The 24,232-nt window shown below is 42.9% G+C and overlaps 1 protein-coding gene across 3 annotated transcripts in view; it reads left to right on the forward strand.

The window, feature by feature from the left end:
* The window catches only part of LOC139582924 (nuclear receptor coactivator 1-like), an 81,267-nt gene that overhangs the window by 27,403 nt on the left and 29,632 nt on the right, over positions 1-24,232 (forward strand). For all 3 annotated transcript variants that reach the window (XM_071413396.1, XM_071413397.1, XM_071413398.1), the window contains one exon: positions 20,126-20,231. In XM_071413396.1, coding sequence (XP_071269497.1) covers positions 20,143-20,231 — 89 coding nt within the window. In that variant the 5' untranslated portion in view covers positions 20,126-20,142. The remainder of the gene's footprint in view (positions 1-20,125; positions 20,232-24,232) is intronic.

Here is a 24,232-nt window from a genome sequence, read left to right on the forward strand (position 1 = left end):
GGATGGAAGTGCGGTGAATAGGTAGTGGCTCGGGTGGTTATTGTCCTTGATAATCTTTTTGACCTTCCTGTGACATCGGGTGTTGTAGGTGTCCTGGAGGGCAGGTAATTTGGTCCCGGTGATGCGTTGTGCAGACTGCACCACCCTCTGGAGAGCCCTGCGGTTGTGGGCGGTGCAGTTTCTGTACCAGGCGGTGATACAGCCCGACAGGATGCTCTCAATTCTGCACCTGTATAAGTTAGTGAGGGTTTTTGGTGACAAGCCAAATTTGGCTGTTGCGCCTTCTTCACCACACTGTCTGTGTGCGTGGACCATTTCAGTTTGTTGGTGATATGTACACTGAGGAACTTAATTTTCCACCTTCTCCACTGCGGTCCCGTTGATGTGGATAGGGGGGTGCTCCCTTTCCTGTTTCCTGAAGTCCACAATCTCTTTTTGTTTTGCTGACATTGAGGAAGAGGTTATTTTCCTGACACCACACTCCGAGGGCCCTCACCTCCTCCCTGTAGGCTGTCTCGTCGTTGTTGGTAATCAAGCCTACCACTGAAGTGTCGTCTGCAAACTTGATGATTGAGTTGGAGGCGTGCTTGGCCAAACAGTCGTGGGTGAACAGGGAGTTCAGGAGAGGGCTGAGAACACACCCTTGTGGGGCCCCAGTGTTGAGGATCAGCGGAGTGGAGATATTGTTTCCTACCTTCACCACCTGGGGGCGGCCCTTCCGGAAGTCCAGGACCCAGTTGCACAGGGTGGGGTCGAGATCCAGGGTCTCAAGCTTAATGATGAGTTTGGAGGGTACTATGGTGTTAAATGCTGAGCTGTAGTCAATGAACAGCATTCTTACATGGGTATTCCTTTTGTCCAGATGAGATAGGGCAGTGTGATGGCGATTGCATCGTCTGTGGACCTATTGGAGTGGGTCTAGGGTAACAGGTAGGGTGGAGGTGACATGATCCTTGACTAGTCTCTCAAAGCACTTCATGATGACAGCCAGCTGGTCTGTGCATGCTCTGAGGACGCGGCTAGGGATGCCATCTGGGTCGGCAGCCTTGCGAGGGTTAACACGCTTAAATGTTTTACTCCCGTTGGCCACGGAAAAGGAGAGCCCACAATCTTAGGTAGCGGGCCGTGTCAGTGTCACTGTTTTGTCCTCAAAGCGTGCAAATAATTTGTTTTAATTTGTCTGGTAACAAGACGTCGATGTCCGTGACAGGGCTGTTTTTGTTTTGTAATCTGTGATTGTCTGTAGACCCTGCCACATACGCCTCGTGTTTGAGACGTTGAATTGCGACTCCACTTTGTTTCTACTGACGCTTTGCTTGTTTGATTGCCTTAGAGGAAATAACTACACTGTTCGTTTTCGGTCATGTTTCCAGTCGCCTTGCCATGATTAAATGTGGCGGTACGTGTTTTCAGTTTTGCACAAATGCTGCCATCAATTCACGGTTTCTGGTTAGGGAAGGATTTAATAGTCACAGTGGGTACAACATCTCCTATACACTTCCTTATAAACTCGCTCACCAAGTTCAGTGTATACGTCAATGTTATTATCTGAGGCTACCTGGAACATATCCCAAGCCATGTGATCGAAGCAATCTTGAAGCGTGGGATCTGATTTGGTCAGACCAGCGTTGGATAGACCTAAGCGTGGGCGCTTCCTTTTTTAGTTGCTGACTCTGACAGCATGTCCCCAGCTAGCCATGTCTCCATGAAACAGAGTATGTTATAATCAAATCAAAATCAAATCAAGTTTATTTTATATAGCCCTTCGTACATCAGCTAATATCTCGAAGTGCTGTACAGACACCCAGCCTAAAACCCCAAACAGCAAACAATGCAGGTGTAGAAGCACGGTGGCTAGGAAAAACTCCCTAGAAAGGCCAAAACCTAGGAAGAAACCTAGAGAGGAACCAGGCTATGAGGGGTGGCCAGTCCTCTTCTGGCTGTGCTGGGTGGAGATTATAACAGAACTATGCCAAGATGTTCAAAATGTTCATAAGTGACAAGCATGGTCAAATAATAATCATGAATAATTTTCAGTTGGCTTTTCATAGCCGATCATCAAGAGTTGAAAATAGTAGGTCCGGGACAGGTGGCGGTTCCATAACCGCAGGCAGAACAGCTGAAACTGGAATAGCAGCAAGGCCAGGTGGACTGGGGACAGCAAGGAGCCATCACGCCCGGCAGCCCCGACGCACGGTCCCAGGGCTCAGGTCCTCCGAGAGAGAGAGAGAGAGAAGGAGAGAATTAGAGAGAGCCAAGATTTTCAAAATGTTCATAAATGACAAGCATGGTCAAATAATAATCAGGAATAAATGTCAGTTGGCTTTTCATAGCCGATCATTAAGAATTGAAAACAGCAGGTCTGGGACAGGTAGGGGTTCCATAACCGCAGGCAGAACAGTTGAAACTGGAATAGTAGCAGGGCCAGGCGGACTGGGGACAGCAAGGAGTCATCATGCCCGGTAGTCCTGACGTATGGTCCTAGGGCTCCGGTCCTCCGAGAGAGAGAAAGAAAGAGAGAAGGAGAGAATTAGAGAGAGCCAAGATTTTCAAAATGTTCATAAATGACAAGCATGGTCAAATAATAATCAGGAATAAAAGTCAGTTGGCTTTTCATAGCCGATCATTAAGAGTTGAACAGGTAGGGGTTCCATAACAGCAGGCAGAACAGTTGAAACTGGAACAGCAGCAAGGCCAGGTGGACTGGGGACAGCAAGGAGTCATCATGCCCGGTTTGCCGTGACGTATGGTCCTAGGGCTCAGGTTCTCCGAGAGAGAGAAAGAAAGAGAGAACGAGAGAATTAGAGAGAGCATACTTAAATTCACACAGGACACTGGATAAGATAGGAGAAGTACTCCAGGTATAACCAACTGACCCTAGCCCCCCGACACATAAACTACTGCAGCATAAATACTGGAGGCTGAGACAGGAGGGGTCAGGAGACACTGTGGCCCCATCCGATGATACCCCCGGACAGGGCCAAACAGGAAGGATATAACCCCACCCACTCTGCCAAAGCACAGCCCCCACACCACTAGAGGGATATCTTCAACCACCAACTTACAATCCTGAGACAAGGCCGAGTATAGCCCACAAAGATCTCCACCACAGCACAAACCAAGGGGGGGCGCCAACCCAGACAGGAAGATCACGTCAGTAACTCAACCCACTCAAGTGACGCACCCCTCCTAGGGACGGCATGGAAGAGCACCAGTAAACCAGTGACTCAGCCCCCGTAATAGGGTTAGGGGCAGAGAATCCCAGTGGAGAGAGGGGAACCGGCCAGGCAGAGACAGCAAGGGCGGTTCGTTGCTCCAGAGCCTTTCCGTTCACCTTCACACTCCTGGGCCAGACTACACTCAATCATATGACCTACTGAAGAGATAAGTCTTCAGTAAAGACTTAAAGGTTGAGACCGAGTCTGCGTCTCTCACATGGGTAGGCAGACTATTCCATAAAAATTGAGATCTATAGGAGAAAGCCCTGCCTCCAGCTGTTTGCTTAGAAATTCTAGGGACAATTAGGAGGCCTGCGTCTTGTGACCGTAGCGTACGTGTAGGTATGTACGGCAGGACCAACTCGGAAAGATAGGTAGGAGCAAGCCCATGTAACGCTTTATAGGTTAACAGTAAAACCTTGAAATCAGCCCTTGCCTTAACAGGAAGCCAGTGTAGGGAGGCTAGCACTGGAGTAATATGATCAAATTTCTTGGTTCTAGTCAGGATTCTAGCAGCCGTATTTAGCACTAACTGAAGTTTATTTAGTGCTTTATCCGGGTAGACGGAAAGTAGAGCATTGCAGTAGTCTAACCTAGAAGTAACAAATGCATGGATTAATTTTTCTGCATCATTTTTGGACAGAAAATTTCTGATTTTTGCAATGTTACGTAGATGGAAAAAAGCTGTCCTTGAAACAGTCTTGATATGTTCGTCAAAAGAGAGATCAGGGTCAAGAGTAACGCCGAGGTCCTTCACAGTTTTATTTGAGACGACTTTACAACCATCAAGATTAATTGTCAGATTTAACAGAAGATCTCTTTGTTTCTTGGGACCTAGAACAAGCATCTCTGTTTTGTCCGAGTTTAAAAGTAGAACGTTTGCAGCCATCCACTTCCTTATGTCTGAAACACAGGCTTCTAGCGAGGGCAATTTTGAGGCTTCACCATGTTTCATTGAAATGTACAGCTGTGTGTCATCCGCATAGCAGTGAAAGTTAACATTATGTTTTCGAATAACATCCCCAAGAGGTAAAATATATAGTGAAAACAATAGTGGTCCTAAAACGGAACCTTGAGGAACACCGAAATGTACAGTTGATTTGTCAGAGGACAAACCATTCACAGAGACAAACTGATATCTTTCCGACAGGTAAGATCTAAACCAGGCCAGAACTTGTCCGTGTAGACCAATTTGGGTTTCCAGTCTCTCCAAAAGAATGTGGTGATCGATGGTGTCAAAGGCAGCACTAAGGTCTAGTAGCACGAGGACAGATGCAGAGCCTCGGTCTGACGCCATTAAAAGGTCATTTACCACCTTCACAAGTGCAGTCTCAGTGCTATGATGGGGTCTAAAACCAGACTGAAGCATTTCGTATACATTGTTTGTCTTCAGGAAGGCAGTGAGTTGCTGCGCAACAGCTTTTTCTAAAATTTTTGAGAGGAATGGAAGATTCGATATAGGCCGATAGTTTTTTATATTTCCCGGGTCAAGGTTTGGCTTTTTCAGGAGAGGCTTTATTACTGCCACTTTTAGTGAGTTTGGTACACATCCGGTGGATAGAGAGCCGTTTATTATGTTCAACATATGAGGGCCAAGCACAGGAAGCAGCTCTTTCAGTAGTTTAGTAGGAATAGGATCCAGTATGCAGCTAGAAGGTTTAGAGGCCATGATTATTTTCATCATTGTGTCAAGAGATATAGTACTAAAACACTTGAGTGTCTCCCTTGATCCTAGGTCCTGGCAGAGTTGTGCAGACTCAGGACAATTGAGCTTTGGAGGAATACGCAGATTTAAAGAGGAGTCCATAATTTGCTTTCTAATGATCATGATCTTTTCCTCAAAGAAGTTCATGAATTTATTACTGCTGAAGTGAAAGCCATCCTCTCTTGGGGAATGCTGCTTTTTAGTTAGCTTTGCAACAGTATCAAAAATAAATTTTGGATTGTTCTTATTTTCCTCAATTAAGTTGGAAAAGTAGGATGATCGCGCAGCAGTGAGGGCTCTTCGGTACTGCACGGTACTGTCTTTCCAAGCTAGTCGGAAGACTTCCAGTTTGGTGTGGCGCCATTTCCGTTCCAATTTTCTGGAAGCTTGCTTCAAAGCTCGGGTATTTTCTGTATACCAGGGAGCTAGTTTCTTATGACAAATGTTTTTCGTTTTTAGGGGTGCAACTGCATCTAGGGTATTGCACAAGGTTAAATTGAGTTCCTCAGTTAGGTGGTTAACTGATTTTTGTCCTCTGACGTCCTTGGGTAGGCAGAAGGAGTCTGGAAGGGCATCAAGGAATTTTTGTGTTGTCTGAGAATTTATAGCACGACTTTTGATGCTCCTTGGTTGGGGTCTGAGCAGATTATTTGTTGCGATTGCAAACGTAATAAAATGGTGGTCCGACAGTCCAGGATTATGCGGAAAAACATTAAGATCTACAACATTTATTCCATGGGACAAAACTAAGTCCAGAGTATGACTGTGGCAGTGAGTAGGTCCAGAGACATGTTGGACAAAACCCACTGAGTCGATGATGGCTCCGAAAGACTTTTGGAGTGGGTCTGTGGACTTCTCCATATGAATATTAAAATCACCAAAAATTTGAATATGATCTGCTATGACTACAAGATCTGATAGGAACTCAGAGAGGAACGCTGTATATGGCCCAGGAGGCCTATAAACAGTGGCTATAAAAAGTGATTGAGTAGGCTGCATAGATTTCATGACTAGAAGCTCAAAAGACGAAAACGTCATCATTTTTTTTTTGTAAATTGAAATTTGCTATCGTAAATGTTAGCAACACCTCCGCCTTTGCGGGATGCACGGGGGATATGGTCACTAGTGTAACCAGGAGGTGAGGCCTCATTTAACACAGTAAATTCATCAGGCTTAAGCCATGTTTCAGTCAGGCCAATCACATCAAGATTATGATCAGTGATTAGTTCATTGACTATAACTGCCTTTGAAGTGAGGGATCTAACATTAAGTAACCCTATTTTGAGATGTGAGGTATCACGATCTCTTTCAATAATGGCAGGAATGGAGGATGTCTTTATCCTAATGAGATTGCTAAGGCGAACACCGCCATGTTTAGTTTTGCCCAACCTAGGTCGAGGCACAGACACAGTCTCAATGGGGATGACTGAGCTGACTACACTGACTGTGCTATTGGCAGACTCCACTAAGCTGGCAGGTTGGCTAACAGCCTGCTGCCTGGCCTGCACCCTATTTCATTGTGGAGTTAGAGCCCTATCTATGTTTGTAGATAAGATGAGAGCACCCCTCCAGCTAGGATGGAGTCCGTCACTCCTCAGCAGGTCAGGCTTGGTCCTGTTTGTGGGTGAGTCCCAGAAAGAGGGCCAATTATCTACAAATTCTATCTTTTGGGAGGGGCAGAAAACAGTTTTCAACCAGCGATTGAGTTGTGAGACTCTGCTGTAGAGCTCGTCACTCCCCCTAACTGGGAGAGGGCCAGAGACAATTACTCGATGCCGACACATCTTTCTAGCTGATTTACAGGCTGAAGCTATGTTGCGCTTGGTGACCTCTGACTGTTTCATCCTAACATCGTTGGTGCCGACGTGGATAACAATATCTCTATACTCTCTACACTCGCCAGTTTTAGCTTTAGCCAGCACCATCTTCAGATTAGCCTTAACGTCGGTAGCCCTGCCCCCTGGTAAACAGTGTATGATCGCTGGGTGATTCGTTTTAAGTCTAATACTGCGGATAATGGAGTCGCCAATGACTAGGGTTTACAATTTGTCAGAGCTAATGGTGGGAGCCTTCGGCGTCTCAGACCCCGTAACGGGAGGAGTAGAGACGAGAGAAGACTCGGCCTCAGACTCCGACTCGCTACTCAATGGGGAAAACCGGTTGAAAGTTTCTGTCGGCTGAATGAGCGACACCGGTTGAGCATTCCAACAGCATTTCCCTCCAGAAGCCATGAGAAAATTGTCCGGCTGCGGGACAGTGCGGGGGGATTTATACTAACGTTACTATCTGTACTTACTGGTGGCACAGACGCTGTTTCACCCTTTCCTACACTGAAATTACCCTTGCCTAACGATTGCGTCTGAAGCTGGGCTTGCAGCACAGCTATCCTCAACGCTAGGCGATCATTCTCCTGTATATTATGAGTACAGCGAATGCAGTTAGAAGACATCATGTTAAAGTTACTACTTAGCTTCGGCTGTTGAAGGTGCTGACGAACCATGTCCAGATAAAGCGTCCGGAGTGAAAAAGTTGAATGAGGGAAAAAAGTTGTGATGGAAAAACAAAAAATATAAACGTAAAGTTGTCAGCTAGCAAAGCAAAGCTAGCAAAGTAAAGTTGGCAACAAAACGCACAGCAACACGTCTGCAAATTCAAGAGGAAGTCAGGGTACCAGTCAAAGGTTTTGACAATCCCTGATATCTCTTTGGAAAGCAACTCTTTCCCTAATTTCGTAGAGTTTGTTAACTAGGGACTGGCGAGTAATATACTCGGAAGCGGTGGGTGGTGTGCGCGCATCCGAAGCCTCACTGGAAGACTGCTCCGGCATCCTCTCTTCCGACTGGGCGTTGTTTTGGGTCGGCCTCTGGAATCAGTTCAAATGCCCTTTTCCGCTTTGGGAAAGTCGTATTCCTGGTCGTAGTGCTGGTAAGTTGACGTCTCTGATATCCAATAGTTCTTCCCGGCTGGATGTAATAACAATTAAGGTTTTCTGGGCTAACAATGTAAGAAATAATACTTAAAAAAACAAAATACTGCACAGTTTCCTAAGGACTTGAAGTGACGCTGCCATCTCTATTGGCGCCATCTTGTGTAGTGAATGGGAAGTGTGCTAAAATGAAAAATAGTAGCTCTTTTAAATCGCGTCAATCAAAACTGTTTTTAAGATGCGATTGCATTTATAATTGTTATGCAATGATTGGGCTTATAAAAGCACGTTTCACTACAGCAGCAACTGTCTGACAGATTTTCCTTTCAGGCTCTGTATCTGTATGCTGTGCCAAAATATATGTGCATAAAGGTACTAGTATTTTGTGGACATTTGAAACATAAATGTGATGCATTGGGGAACATTCTATGAAGAACAGGTAGGTTCTATTAAAGAATTTAAAATGCTTATAGAGGTGCACCAAATGCACTCCCAAATATATCTATGCGTCATAGGATCAGGCACTTTTGTTCGATAGAATATAAATCAGAGATTAAACTCCTCCGAGCAGCAGGATTCGTCTTTTTTTTTTTTTTTTTGAAAATGCAGGTTACTCACTTTATTTTGGCCCTCTACAAAATGTCTAAATTGGAGATACTTGAGAAAATCATTTTTGGTTAATTAAAATCAGTCTTTATCTGTTGGAGCGATTTTGAGAGTATCCTGGATAAACAAAGGTGTAAGATCAGCAATACCTTTCGTCTTCCAATCCAGGAGGCCAACACTCCTTGTTTGGGGGGGAATGTCAGGATTAAGAGCTGTGACCAGTGATATATGGTCTGGAATCTGCAAGTCTCTCCTTGCATTTTTCTAAGTTAAGAGTGTCTTACATACTATAAAATTGTCAGATAAGACCTACATTTTTAATACATGGTAAAGAACATAATGCCCTTGGAGGACATGCTGTTGATTCCATCCCAACTCAGTGAGTCAAGTCTTTCTAGGAATCAACTTATCATGTGCTTGATCTGAGCAGACAAATAATATAGTTGCAAATTTGGCAAAGAAACCCCTCCCAAGTTCTTAGGCTTAGTTCGTTTTGTAAATTTGGTTTCTTATTTTGCCAAATATATTTAGAGCTACTGGTATTAACCTCCTGAAAAAAGGACTGAGAAAATTCTGGAATAGATAATTTAATCGAGGAAGTTGTTCATCCAGACAACATTAATACTACCAAAAAGAGAGTCTGGTAAAACAGACCAGTTAGCCAGGTCCTGCTTAATTGTTGTGAGCAAAGGCACGTAAGAGAACAGGTCTTTAAGGTCTGGTGTGACATACGCTGAGTGTACAAAACATTTAAGAACACGTGCTCTTTCCATGGCATAAACTGACCAGGTGAATCCAGGAGAAGCTAAGATCCCTTATTGGTGTCACTTGTTAAATCCACTTCAATCAGTGTAGATGAAGGGGAGGAGACAGGTTAAAGAAGGATTTTTAAGCCTTGAGACAATTGAGACGTGGATCTTGTATGTGTGCCATTCAGAGGGTGAATGGCCAAGACAACATAATTTTAAGTGCCTTTGAACGGGGTATGGTAGTAGGTGCCAGGCGCATCGGTTTGTGTCAAGAACTGCAATGCTGCTGGGTTTTTCACACTCAACAGTTTGCTGTGTTTATCAAGAATGGTCCACCACCCAAAGGACATCCAGCCAACTTGACACAACTGTGGGAAGCATTGGAGTCAAAATGGGCCAGCATCCCTGTTGACCGCTTTCGTCACCTTGTAGAGTCCATGCCCCAGTATTGGGAAGGTGTTCTTAATATTATGTACACTCTGTGTATATGCCCAAGTATTTGAAGCCTGTTTCAGCAAATTGGAATGGGGAAATTGATTCTAAGAGGGGATATTTAAAGGTAAAGCCATGGATTTCCCCACATTAATGTTGTACCCTGACAGGTTACCATATTCAGATATGATTACTGCAGCAACAGAGGTCTCTGGTTTAGACGTGTCTAAAAGCATATCATCAGCAAATAATGAAATTCTATGTTCTTCATCTTCCACGAAAATGCCCCTGATGTCATTACTAGACCTTATTGCTTCAGCCAATGGTTCTATGACCAATGAAAACAGGCCAGGCGACAGGCCAGGCGACCAATATAAAATATTTCTGATAGCTGACCATTTGTCTTAACTGCTGCAGTTGGATCAGAGTACAGTAATTTTATTAAATTAATAAAATAGTCACTCGGATTCACCTTTTTCCAGTACCGCAAACAAGAATTCCCACTCAACTCTGTCAAAAGCCTTTTCCGCATCGAGAGATACAATGAGTGCAGGGTCTTTATTCCTGCCAAGATGGTTTATGATATTCAAGGTGCGTCTCACATTGTCTGTTCCAAATCTGGATTTGACAAAACCAGTCTGATCGGGCTTAATGAGGTCCGGAAGCAGGACTTCCCGTCTGCGAGCAAGTGTCTTGGCAACTATCTTAACATCAACTCCGAGCAAACTGATTGGTCTAAACCAGTGGTTCCCAACCAGGGTTACTTGGCCTATCCACAGAGTGTACATAAGAAGACTCATAAGACCATAGGCCTACTGGTAAAATGGACATGCCGGGGAGGGGGGGGTACTTCAGGGGTATTCCGGGCAGAACAAAATTCAGTTGGTGGTACAGTAACCAAAACAGGTTGGGAACCACTGGTCTAAACGAAGAGCACTGATGGATTTGTTTTTTTTACTAACGGGCCAATGGAGGCAGTTTTCCACGACTCTGGTATGACGTCTCTATCAAACATATCATAAAGATGGGGCATATCTCAGGCCAATGCTACTTTGAAAACGCTACAGAGTAGCTTTAGACCAGGTGCTTTTCCAGAGGGCATTGCCTTAATAGCTTACCAAACCTCTTCAGATGTAAAGGGGCCATTCTAACTAGTTCTTTGATCATCTGATATAGTGGGTAAAGTGGTCTTATTCAGATATTTTATGATTTTGTCAGTCGCTCCTGTATATTGAAAGTATAAATAGATTTATAGAAGTCGCCAAATGTATTATTGATAAGCAATGGATCATAAGTAGTGGAGCCATCTGCCATCTTTATAGACTTAGTAGATCTTTCACTCTGTTCTTTTTTAAGTTTGTGTGCAAGTAGACTGCTCAGTCGGTTTGCTTGTAGTTTTGCTTGTATTGTACGTGCTTCGTGTGGTCTAAATTGACAGTGGCCTTAGCACAAGCTAGTGAGTTCCAGTTTACCTGGGTTGGCTGTTGTTTATGAAGAAGTTCTTTACCACAGCTTCCAATTTTTCCCTCTTTTCCAATCTAAGCTTCTTTATCAGAGACGATTGGGAGATAATATAACACCTTATGGTTGCTTTAGCAGCATCCCAGATGGTTGCAGCTGAGATGGGATAGAGTTGGTTGTCAATAATGTGATAACTTATCTTTAACCATAGAGCAGAATCCTTCATTGTTAAGGAGGGATGCATTATGTCTCCAATATCAAATTTTGTATCTATATACACCGGGGCATGGTCAGATTTGACTATTGAACTTATAACACATGACTGACTGTACAATGTGCATGTAAGTAGAGGGAATAAAAAACTAAAATAGTCCAATCTAGAATATGAATTATGGGGTCTAGAGTAGAACTAATAATTTCTGACACTAGAATTTCGCTCTCTCCATACCTCTACTAAACCAGATGACTTCACAAATGCTTTTAAGAACATTTGAGGGCCTGCGCTTCGAGGCTGGAGCAGTTGATGATTTACCCAGCTTGTTATCCAGAATACATTTGAAATCTCCCAGTATAATCACAAATCCCTTGCAGTTTTGGTTAAATAATAAAATAATGTCAGACATACATTGGGGGAGTCAGTGTTTGGAGCATATACATTCAGTACAGTAATATGTTGACCCAGAATATTACCCGTAATCAAAATACACCGCTACTCAGGGTAAATTTCTTGGTGTTGAAATATAAATGTGAAATGTTTTTTTATAAGGATGGCAATGCCTCTTTAACTAAAATAATAAAATGTCCCTCTTTCAGTTTAGCATGCTCTGTTGCAGATATATGGTTATCTTGTAACACAGCAGTTGAAACCCTTTCCCTTTATAAGAACGTTTGAATGTTTTTCCTCTTGACTATATGCCCACTGCCCTGAATATTACAAGAGGCTGCTTCAAATCAAGCACTTATGTTACAGTAATATTAGAGAATAACTTAACCCCAAACGGTGTAAAAAGAAAAAAGTGCAAAAATAAATAAAGGCTTGCATAACTTACATAACCCTGAACTAAAATGGAACGTAAAAATAAAATTGAGAAGAAATACCTCTGCCAGTCCCCAAACGAAATGGCAGACCCCAAAAACTGTCACATTACTAACAGGAACTCAACTAAGGGTTTAAGAATAGATATTTCACTGTCCTATTGAATAAAGGGGATACCTAAAATAGATCTATAAAGGACATGTGAATGAAAACTATTAATGTCTATAACAATTGTAAATAATATTCCTAAGCATTAGCGCAATTATGCTCACATATACGCGCGTGCACACACACACACACACACACACACCTACCCACAAAGATTAGATTAAGAAAAACAATTAAATAAAAAACAAATAAATACAGTGCAGTATGCACCCCATTCTTAATGGACGTTGAGTCACAGCTTAAAGAGCAAGGAATGTCATCCGGTTTTAGGCTGTTCACTCATTAAAAATGACAATAGAACCTCTGTTTGGTAATGAATAGTCTACTTAGAGTGCATAACGCTCCCATCAATGAGAGAGAGCTCCGTCCTGTGGCGGCCAGCTATCCACATGCGGTGAGTGGGCTGTCCAAATAATTGGGCCTGTGGCCTAAACAAAGTCCAAACAAAAGTTACTCATGTCCACAAGCTGGTGTAAATAACAAATCCTGTCCGATGGTTCGTATAGATCTAAACAAAGCCGATGAGCAGGCAAGGCGGACTGTTTTTAACTGCGGCTCTGCCGTGTCACAGACCATGTGTGCATGCTAGGAATAGGCTGTATAGTTATAGCTACTACCATGTTAAAGTGAGTGCAGACTGGGGGTCGTCAAACATGTGGCTAGTTCCCTGGAAAGTAATCCTCAGTTTAGCCGGGTGTATCAGGCCAAATCTGACTCCTGCCTTGTGAAGGTGGGATTTCACATCTTTGTATGCAGCTCTGCGTCTTGTTAGGTCTGCAGAGTAGTCTATGGATCCGTGTGCCATTGTAGTTCAGCTGTCCTCTTTCGAAGGAGGGACAAATAATTTTCTCTTTGGTCTGGAAGTAATGCATGCGGACCAGCATATCTCTGGAATGGCAGTCGGGTTGTGGTTTTGCAACTAAAGGTCGATGTGCTCTGTCAATGGCGTGGGGTCTGTGAAAGGTATTTCCATCGAGAACATCCTGCAGGAAAGAGGCTTACAGCCCTCCAGCTCTTCTGGTATGTCGACCACCCGTATGTTGTGGCTAGCTTCCGGATTAAGCAAGCAGTGTGTCAAGAAGCAGTGCGGCTTGGCAGGGTCGTGTTTCAGGGGACGCATGGCTCTCAACCTTCTTTTACCAATTTGGATATCATAAAATTGGGGATAAAAAAGGGGTACAAGTTAAAATTTAAAAAAAATAATAATAATTAAAAAAAAAATATTTGCTTTTTATTTACGCAGGCCAGAGTGAATCCGGTTGTAGTTTTAGAACCAGACAGCAGCTAACACAGTCCCAGATAACTAACCACGCTGGAGGGGACAGGAGCAGAACGTTGCCCCTAAACACAGATCTAGGATCAGATTATCCCATCCAAATCTTAACGTTATCTATAAGGTTATAATAGTATATGTTTTCTTGTCAGAAATACATTTTGGAGATGGAAAAACCCTTTCAGTGTAAACTTAAATGACTAAAACCAGAGAAAGTATGTAGAAAAGATAATGTCCCTATATATTCATATTTGAGAACGAACAATCACCAAAATAAAGGGAGAACTGACAATTCCTAAAAATTGATTCAGCAGTAAAGATTTATGTTTGAGCAAAAAAACACAGTATTAGCCATGAAAGAATTCATAGAATTGCAGGAAATTTGCTTAAAAAATGCAAAATGTTACCTCCGATCCATGGCAGAATATGTAGAATCGCAGGATAAAAATCTAAAATTCTCTCAGCTGCATGGCAAGATGGGGGCCTCAAATGTTCTGTAAAATTCAGCTGTGCCGACCGCACCTGTATTCATAACCTACCTGTTCCCTGCCTGTACTCTCAGGTGCAGAGCTGGAACAGCTGAACCTGGCATGAAAGTGAAAATTAAAATGACTTCACAGTTGATTCATGATTGGCTATATGGGTGTTAGGCCGGGTGATTGTATTTGTAGTGCTAATCATCATTTGTTGGCAGATCAGATCATTGATTGGCACTCTCACTCTTTAGGCTATTTACCTTTGCTGATAGAGCATGCTGCTGACGGCGATTGCAGACTAGGTTCTGTTTGCTCCTAGCAGAACCTGGCTAGGCGTAAGCGCACTACTATGCTCGCATACTCCTTGCTTGCTAAAATAGATTGGTAGCAAGGTTCAGCTAGCTATCTAGGTTTGATTTTACAAATGGGAAGCTTATGATTTTCTTTCTGACAAAATGTTGATTGATCCAAAAGTTTTACAGATCTTTAGTTTAGTTGGTTGGCTTGCTTTCTCTGCACGAGTAGGCCTGTGCTGCTAGGCTAGTTAGCCAGCAAAGTAGTAAGCACTAGCTTGCTTGCTAATGTTAGCAAGCATGCCTACTCTTTTTGTCGAGTACAATAGAAAATACAACAATCTACCTCATCCTTTGGTGAAAACGGTATATTGGTTTCCGTCTTCCCATGTTGGAAAAAATACACTTAATTGAAGAATCCCGTCCATAGTTTCCACCCCTACAGTTCACCAATCACTGACAAAGGGCCGTAGACTTTCGGCTACCGAACTTCAATTCAACTTCAAGAAGAAATGTTGTTTGCGAAAAGCTGGGGGGGAAATAAAAAATGACTAACACCAAAACGGCACAAAATTGTGCCGTAATATATGCGTGAAACGGCACTCCAAAAATGCCACAACAAAATCAAAAAATTAACAGGAAATATCACTAGAAATCCTGGAGGGAATGATTTAATACCTCAAACAGATACACCACTGTAGGTAAGAACACAGCACATAGATACGGTACTGTAGGTATTAACACAGCACAGAGATTTCTTCTAACCACAGTGCTGTGTGACTCACAGCTGCAGCATCATTCATGGCTGTACTGACTCTGTCAGTGGAATGGACTGACCCTAAGTATAGATGCCTGCTAATTTCAGTCTCGATTCCTGGTGTTTCTGTAACGTGTAGAAACCACTGTTATGTGGCTTCAATGCTTGTCTTCAATGTAAAACATTCTATATTTAGCTGGGCTTGTGTTGGAGAGTCTGGTTCGTTCAGCAGATCCCTGTGTGACAACCAACCACAGTGACCATTTGGTAGTTGACAACACAGAATCATCTCATTGACCACTGGCACCACACTATCAGTGTCTGTATCAGTCTCATACATTAATATGGAAAACCCCATCTTGAAAGAGGGTGAGATGCAATGCTGTTGTCACCTTGTCGCGCGCGCGCGTGTGTGTGTGCATCCAGTGTGTTGGCCTGTGCCTGTTAGCTGCAGTCTTGTTTTGGCGTGTCTGATGTGCTGATGTTTTGGCCTGTGTCTGAGGTGTTTTGGTTGTGTTAATTGGATTAGAGTAACAGGTTTTCTGGCCTGTATATAAGGTGTCACCTTTCCAGCCTTGGTTGAAGTGTAATGTGCTGCTATTTTGGCCTGTGTTGGAGGCTCTGATTCGAGGTGAAATGCTGGAAATGAGACTAGTGGGGATTGTGTAACAATAGTGGCTTGTTTTGGTGCCTGTTGATCAAGGCCTGAGTGAGCTGGGGGGTGAGTGTTGGCCGGAGAGAACCTGAATAACGCCAGTCAGTGGCACCCCATCAGGGAGGCAGCACACTGAACTACACCAGAGCGCAGGCTGCTGTGGACACTGGTCATACCAACAAATGATGTCTGTATGTGCATATGTAACCGGTGTGAAATGGCTAGCTAGTTAGCGGGGTGCGCGCTAATAACGTTTCAATCGGTGACATCATTCGCTCTGAGACCTTGAAGTACTTGTTTCCCTTGCTCTGCAAGGACCGTGGTTTTTGCGGAGCGATGGGTAACGATGCTTCGGGGGTGTCAGTTGTTGTGTCCAGAGGGTCCCTGGTTCGAGCCCAGGTAGGGGCGAGGAGAGGGACGGAAGGAAAACGGTTACACATATAGATGTGTGTGTGCAATGTACATATGTAGACCTATTGTACACAGGACCATTCTGTAGGTATGTAGGACAAGTGTGATCCGTGCTTTATGATGCTGTTTTAGCGCTGTGTTCTTCTCTCAGGCTAATGAGCTGTAGATTTCTCTCACAGAAAGACTCTCGCCTGAGCATGACATGTTGCCATGGCTACAGCTAGCCACTGACAACACCTGATGTACACAGAGAAAGATAATTCTGCAGTGCTCCACAGATCAACCACAGGCACTGTGGGGCCAGTGCGGAGGCAATCACACACAGCCACCGACCATGCATCTGACCACGGTCGACCACAGATTGACCACAGTGTCTGCAGCTTAATATGTAGTACATACAGTTGAAGTCGGAAGTTTACATACATTTAGGTTGGAGTCATTAACTCGTTTTTCAACCACTCCACACATTTCTTGTTAACAAACTATAGTTTTGGCAAGTCGGTTAGGACATCTACTTTGTGCATGACACAAGTAATTTTCCCAACAATTGTTTACAGACAGATTATTTCACTTATAATTCACTGTGTCACAATTCCAGTGGGTCAGAAGTGTACATGCACTAAGTTGACTGTGGCTTTAAACAGCTTGGAAAATTCCAGAAAATGATGTCATAGCTTTAGAAGCTTCTGATTGGCTAATTGACATAATTTGAGTCAATTGGAGGTGGCCTTCCTTCAAACTCCATGCCTCTTTGCTTGACATCATGGTTAAATCTAAAGAAATCAGCCAAAACCTCAGAAAAACAATTGCAGACCTCCACAAGTCTGGTTCATCCTTGGGAGCAATTTCCAAACGCCTGAAGGTACCACGTTCATCTGTACAAACAATAGTATGCAAGTATAAACACCATGGGACCACGCAGCCGTCATACCGTTCAGGAAGCTCTGTCTCCTAGAGATTAACGTACTTTGGTGCGAAAAGTGCAAATCAATCCCAGAACAACAGCAAAGGACCTTGTGAAGATGCTGGAGGAAATGGGTACAAAAGTATCTATATCCACAGTAAAACAAGTCTTATATCGATATAACCTGAAAGGCCGCTCAGCAAGGAAGAAGCCACTGCTCCAAAATCGCCATGAAAAAGCCAGACTACAGTTTGCAACTGCACATGGGGACAAAGATCGTACTTTTTTGAGAAATGACCTCTGGTCTGATGAAACAAAAAAAACTGGGAGGCTTGCAAGCCCGAAGAACACCATCCCAACCGTGAAGCACGGGGGTAGCAGCATCATGTTGTGGGGGTGCTTTGCTGCAGGAGGGACTGGTGCACTTAACAAAATAGCTGGCATCATGAGGCAGGAAAATTATGTGGATGTATTGAAGCAACATCTCAAGACATCAATCAGGAAGTTAAAGCTTGGTTGCAAATGGGTCTTCCAAATGGACAATGACCACAAGCATCCTTCCAAAGTCGTGACCACTCCAATAACTTGACTTTGTTGTCCTTAAGACATTTTGCCATCACAAAGCCCTGACCTCAATCCCATAGAACATTTGTGGTCAGAACTGAAAAAGCGTGTGCGAGCAAGGAGGCCTACAAACCTGACTCAGTTACAGCAGCTCTGTCAGGAGGAATGGTCTAAAATTCACCCATCTTATTGTGGAAAGCTTGTGGAAGGCTACCCGAAACGTTTGACCCAAGTTAAACAATTTAAAGGCAATGCTACCAAATACTAATTGAGTGTATGTAAACTTCTGACCCACTGGGAATGTGATGAAATAAATAATTCCCTCTACTATTATTCTGACATTTCACATTCTTAAAATAAAGTGGTGATCCTAACTGACCTAAGACAGGGAATCTTTACTAGGATTAAATGTCAGGAATTTTGAAAAACTGAGTTTAAATGTATTTGGCTAAAGTGTATGTAAACTTCCGACTTCAACTAAATATAGCTGCAAACAAACACAATCAACAATCAATGCTGAACCACAGTTTGACATCTCACCGCTTGTGGAGCACAGAGGAGGCCAAAGAATAGTCAACCAAGGGGAAAAAACTATCGCCTCAATAGCTAAATCAGCCGTTACACCACTTTGGGCTATATTTGGGCATTATGGAAACCCATAACAAACTCCATAACCCTTTACCAACGCCAGTCAGATGACTTAAAGTGTGACGCACAAATACGAGGGGACATTTTGTCTCTTTTTGATCAACTGCTGTGATGAATGGCTGTGAATTCCAGCGCCACAAATCTGCAGGGGAAAGGCCTCTTTAATTTAACTAGTCTTAATCTTTGATCTGTGGTGCTGTCTGCCTCCCCTACAGTAACATGCCTGTGACCCTCACCTCATCCCCGTCAAACCCCCCCCCCCCCCCCCCCCCAGCACAGCCCCACTACTGATAACACTGCTTGGAATGAGTGCCGTGAACGGAGAGGAGTAATGCGAATGCACAGACCAGTGGAGAGGGAAGAATGTGGTCGAGCAAGCAGAGGATGGGTCCCGCGAGTGCACAGGCAGCGGGGTCGCGCAAATTAAACTTTAGTTGCAAGTGTGACTTTAAGCAAGCAGAACATCGTTGCCGCATGCAAAATATTAATTTGAGAGCAGAGATTATCAATCATTTTTTTGCAGAGATACTTAAACATCTTGCTCTCGCAACTGCAATCTTTTACTATCGTTTTAGAGGTGAGAATTCTAGCCAATGAACATGGTCGTCACTAGTTAACACAGCCAACTCATATCAAACAAACACATACCAGACACTTTGTGGAAAGGTGAAGACAAACAATTAGCTAGTGGTGGACTATGGTGTTACTTAGCTAGAGATGGCCATTTACTTTTCTTTTTACAGCTTTACGTTGCTGGTTGATAAGTAATTAGCTATCTAGCTAGTTCGCTAACTTTAGTAAGTAGATTCAACTCAAGGTATAGTATAGCGATTTATTTTATTTCCCAATTACTTTGCTTATGTATCAAGTTGAAGCTGGGTTGACCAAGTTGTTCGGTGATTACTGTTCAAGCTAGCTAGCAAGTTTAACAGATGTCTCTGAAACTCTGAAGTGCATCCATTTGACCTCATGCACTTAACTCAACCAATCACATGACACAACACTGGACTGACAACACTACACTCAAGCATTTGTTAGTTCGGCCATCACTCCAGTGAAAGTGACCAATCTAAGGTTTCTAGACACACACCCACCTCTTTCCCACCAGCCTGAAATTCATTCGAGAGAAAAAAATTGACATTTTAACCCAAAGGTGCCAAGTCTTGAGAGACAGCATCTTGATAAATTGAGAGTGAAAACTTGACAAAGACATGTGATTAGTATTGTTGGTGGACAATTTGATGTTTTCCCAAAAAACTGTTACACATTTGAACCATGTTGCTTACGGTTCTATAGTTTTTGATTTAGAGATTTTTCTTTTTGATCCGTGGCATTGATGTTCTGCTCGCCCAAGCTCTCAAGTTTGACCTGTCCACTCGCAGAACACATCCTCTGCTTTCTCGACCAAATCTCTGCGCTATCGACTGGTCTGTGTGCTCACGGGATCCATCCTATGCACTCTCAAATCAGTGTTTGCTTGCTCAATTATGTTTCGTCTCGCTCGACAGCGGCATCTCACGCGCAATGGACTTTAGAGGCTGATTATTGTGTTTGTGTGTGTGTGATCAGCGGTGTCCCATTTGCTTCAGATGCCTAACATGGATCTACAATTAGGAGGGAAATGAAGATGTGATTTCCTGTCAAATGGACCCCTCTGTGTCCCAGTCCTAAAACCAATCCTGATTCAGGTCATGCTGACCAGAAGTCAAGATGGTTCTTCCCGCGTTAGGTTTTGTGTTTTTAACTTCTTTGTCTCCTCCATGAGTGGTGTTATGTCTGATTTTTGAATCAGCTGTGATTGTGGTTTCTTCCCCAGGCTAACCCTGTCCTCTTCTCTCACCAGGTGTCCTGAAGCTCAGAATGAGTGCTGTAGGGGAAAGTGCCCTGGATCCTGCCACGCCAGAGTCCCGCAAGAGGAAGGGCTCACCATGCGACACCTCAGAGCAGAGGTAAGAACACGGTCATTTACCTTTTAATCACTTAGCAGACACACTTATCCAGAACGATTGACAAGATGATGATGATGACGACGATGGTCTATATTGCCTTTCAAGAGTCAATTCTTTCCACCATTACACATACTCAACAAGAAGCATCCCCTCAGAAGTACAGTATAACCTTGCTACTACCCTTCAGATTTGTTCTCTCATGTTCATCTATGTTTGCATAGTAACCCAAGAAGCTACCCGCTTCTATGGCCCTGTTGGTGTTGAGGAATAGGAGTTTGAGCCTGTGCACACTTGGCTTGAATTCTTGTGTTATCATGCAGTTATGTCAATGGCAGATTTGTGTGAGAATTTGAAATATTTTTAGAGTATACAGTGCATTCTGAAAGTATTCAGACCCCTTGACTTTTTACACTTTGTTACGTTACAGCCTTATTCTAAACTTGATTAAATAATTGTTTTCCTCATCAATCTACACACAATACCCCATAATGACAAAGAAAAAACAGGTTTTTAGAAGTTTTAGCAAGCTTATTACACCTGTATTTGGGGAGTTTCTCCCATTCTCTGCAGATTCTCTCAAGCTCTGTCAGGTTGGATGGGGATAATCGCTGCACAGCTATTTTCAGGTCTCTCCAGAGATGTGCGAACGGGTTCAAGTACGGGCTCTGGCTGGGCCACTCAAGGACATTCAGAGACTTGTCCCGAAGCCACTCCTGCATTGTCTTGGCTGTGTGCTTAGGGTCATTGTCCTGTTGGAAGGTGAACCTTCGCCCCAGTCTGAGGTCCTGAGCACTCTGGAGCAGGTTTTCATCAAAGATCTGTCTGTACTTTGCTCCGTTCATCTTTCCCTCGATCCTGACTAGTCCCCCAGTCCCTGCCACTGAAAAACATCCCCACAGCATGCTGCCACCACCATGCTTCACCAGGTTTCCTCCAGTCGTGACACTTGGCATTTAGGCCAAAGAGTTCAATCTTGGTTTCATCAGACCAGATAATCGTGTTTCTCATGGTCTGAGAGTCCTTTAGGTGCCTTTTGGCAAACTCCAAGCGGGCTGCCATATGCCTTTTACTGAGGAGTGGCTTCTGTCCGGCCACTCTACCATAAAGGCCTGATTGGTGGAGTGCTTCATAGACGGTTGTCCTTCTGGAAGGTTCTCCAATCTCAGGAACTCTAGAGCACTGTCAGAGTCACTATCAGGTTCTTGGTCACCTCCCTGACCAAGGCCCTTCTCCCCCGATTGCTCACTATTGGCAGGTCGGCCAGCTCTAGGAAGAGTCTTGGTGGTTCCAAACTTCTTCCATTTAACCTCTCTGCGCTACGGATCCCTTTAGCGGGATCATTTTCCTAAACAACCGCTGAATTGCAGGGCGCCAAATATTACTAAAAATATTTATAATCATGCAATCACAAGTGAAATATACCAAAACACAGCTTAGCTTGTTGTTAATCCACCTATCGTATCAGATTTTGAAAATATGCTTTACAGCGAAAGCAATCCAAGCTTTTGTGAGTGTATCAATCAATGCTAGAACAGCTAGCCCCAAATTAGCATGGTCACGAAAGTCAGAAGAGCAATAAAATTAATCGCTTACCTTTGATAATCTTCGGATGTTTGCACTCACGAGACTCCCAGTTACACAATAAATGTTATTTTTGTTCGATAAATATTACTTTTATAACAAAAAAACGCCATTTGGGTTGCGCGTTATGTTCAGAAAACTACAGCCTCGTTCCGTTCGACGAAAATTCCAAAAAGTATCCGTAATGTTCGTAGAAACATGTAAAATGTTTTTTAGAATCAATCCTCAGGTTGTTTTTAACATACATAATCGATAATATTTCAACCGGACCGTAACCTATTCAATAAAAGAGAGAAAGAAAATGGAGAGCTACCCCTCTCGCGCGCAGGAACTAATCAAAGGACACCTGACTAGTTTTGAAAAATCTCGCTCATTTTTCAAAATAAAAGCCTGAAACTATGTCTAAAGCCTGGTCACAGCCTGAGGAAGCCATTGGAAAAGGAATCTGGTTGATACCCCTTTAAATGGAAGAAAGACGGGAAATTAAACACATATAAAAAATAAAATAAAAAATCACTTCCGGGTTACATTTTCTCAGGTTTTCGCCTGCAAAATCTGTTTTGTTATACTCACAGACAATATTTTGACAGTTTTGGAAACTTTGGAGTGTTCTATCTTAATCTGTAAATTATATGCATATTCTACGATCTGGACCTGAGAAATAGTCTGTTTACCTTGGGAACGTTATTTTAAAAAATCAATAATAATCTGACCCCTAGCGTCAAGAAGAATGATGGATGCCACTGTGTTCTTCGGGACCTTTAATACTTACCCTTCCCCAGATCTGTGCCTCGACACAATCCTGTCTTGGAGCTCTATGGACAATTCCTTCGACCTCATGGCTTGGTTTTTGCTCTGACATGCACTGTCAACTGTAGGACCTTATATAGACAGGTGTGTGCTTTTCCAAATCATGTCAAATCAATTGAATTTGCCACAGGTGGACTCCAATGAAGTTGTAGAAACATCTCAAGGAGGATCAATGGAAACAGGATGCAAAACAGGATGCACTCAATTTCGAGTCTCATAGCAAAGGGTCTGAATAGTTATGTATTTCTATTGTTATTTTTTTATGTTTGCAAAAATGTCTAAACCTGTTTTCGCTTTGTCATCATGTGTAGATTGATGAGGATTTTTTTTTTTTTTAATCCATTTTAGAATAAGGCTGTAACGTAACAATGTGGGAAAAGTCTAGGGGTCCGAATGCATTGTACTGTATATGGGGATTTCCCCCTCACTCACTTACTCACCCACTCACTCACCCACTCACTTACTCACTCACTCACTCACTCACAATTAGGGCGACATGGCCTAAAAATATTATCGTATTTTTTTTTCAAACTTATGGGCGATTCACGATATGTATCTAAAAATGTTTTTAAGGTTTGCTCTAAATAACTGTTGTCTTACAATGAATCATAAGACAATATGCCCCACTAATCATTTAATTATTTTTATAAAAATAGTTGAACCTGCTTTTTTTTGCAATAATCACTGATCTGGCTGTAAAGTCTCTGAAAATGCTATTTTTGTTACGAATGTAACTAGAACCATGCATAATGCACATTCACTAACTTCTTGCAGCAGGCATTGGGCTATAGAAAATGAACACAGGTCTCATCAACAATCCCAAGCCCACGTGCTAGTGATTAGCCAGCTAATCTTTTTATTTCAAGTTTAGCCAACTTGGATCTATTTGCTAACTAGCAAGGTTGAACAGTTGAATTGTTATGAACAAACCCTTCTATCTGTCTCCAACTGTTTGAAAAGCATGTTAACCTGTCCACGTAGTTCAGATGTTGAAATTAAGTGGCCTACAGTATTTCTCAGAATGAGAACGAATTGCCGATTCCTTATATAATTGTGTTTTATGCTTATTGCCCATTTATAAAACACAGACTAGACAGCTAGTATAACAGTCTTTGGCTAAAATGCTGCTAGCGGTACCCCAATGCTGCACGTGACAAACTGGGTATATATTTTCCAGAATCAATGTTCATTGACACTCATTTTAGTAGTGTCTGCTCTGCATGCAATTTAGAATAGTTGAGATAAACATTATATTGTTAGAAAGGTTAACTTCTCCTCTATTACAGTAAAATAATGTCTCAATGTGTTTGTGTCCATATTATTATTATACATTTTTTTTGACCGATTCTGTGGGATGTAAATATCGAGTTGAAACCAAATGTCAGAGAGGAGTATGTGATCTCTCAACTGTGATGGTGTGAGAGGCAGGGGGAGGGGCTTGGTGTGTGTGTGTAAACCATTGAGGAAGAAGCAAAAATGAGGCCAATGCGTTTCTGTGGGCTTATTTTGGACCAAGCTTCTTGCCTGCCTTCCCGCCTTTGGGACAACGACTCCAATTGTTAGGGCGGAGATGTGCATCTCGTCATTAAATACAGATCTCACACTGGCAT

The sequence above is a fragment of the Salvelinus alpinus genome, chromosome 8 (genome assembly GCF_045679555.1).
Source record: "Salvelinus alpinus chromosome 8, SLU_Salpinus.1, whole genome shotgun sequence".
NCBI classification, from domain to species: Eukaryota; Metazoa; Chordata; class Actinopteri; order Salmoniformes; family Salmonidae; genus Salvelinus; species Salvelinus alpinus.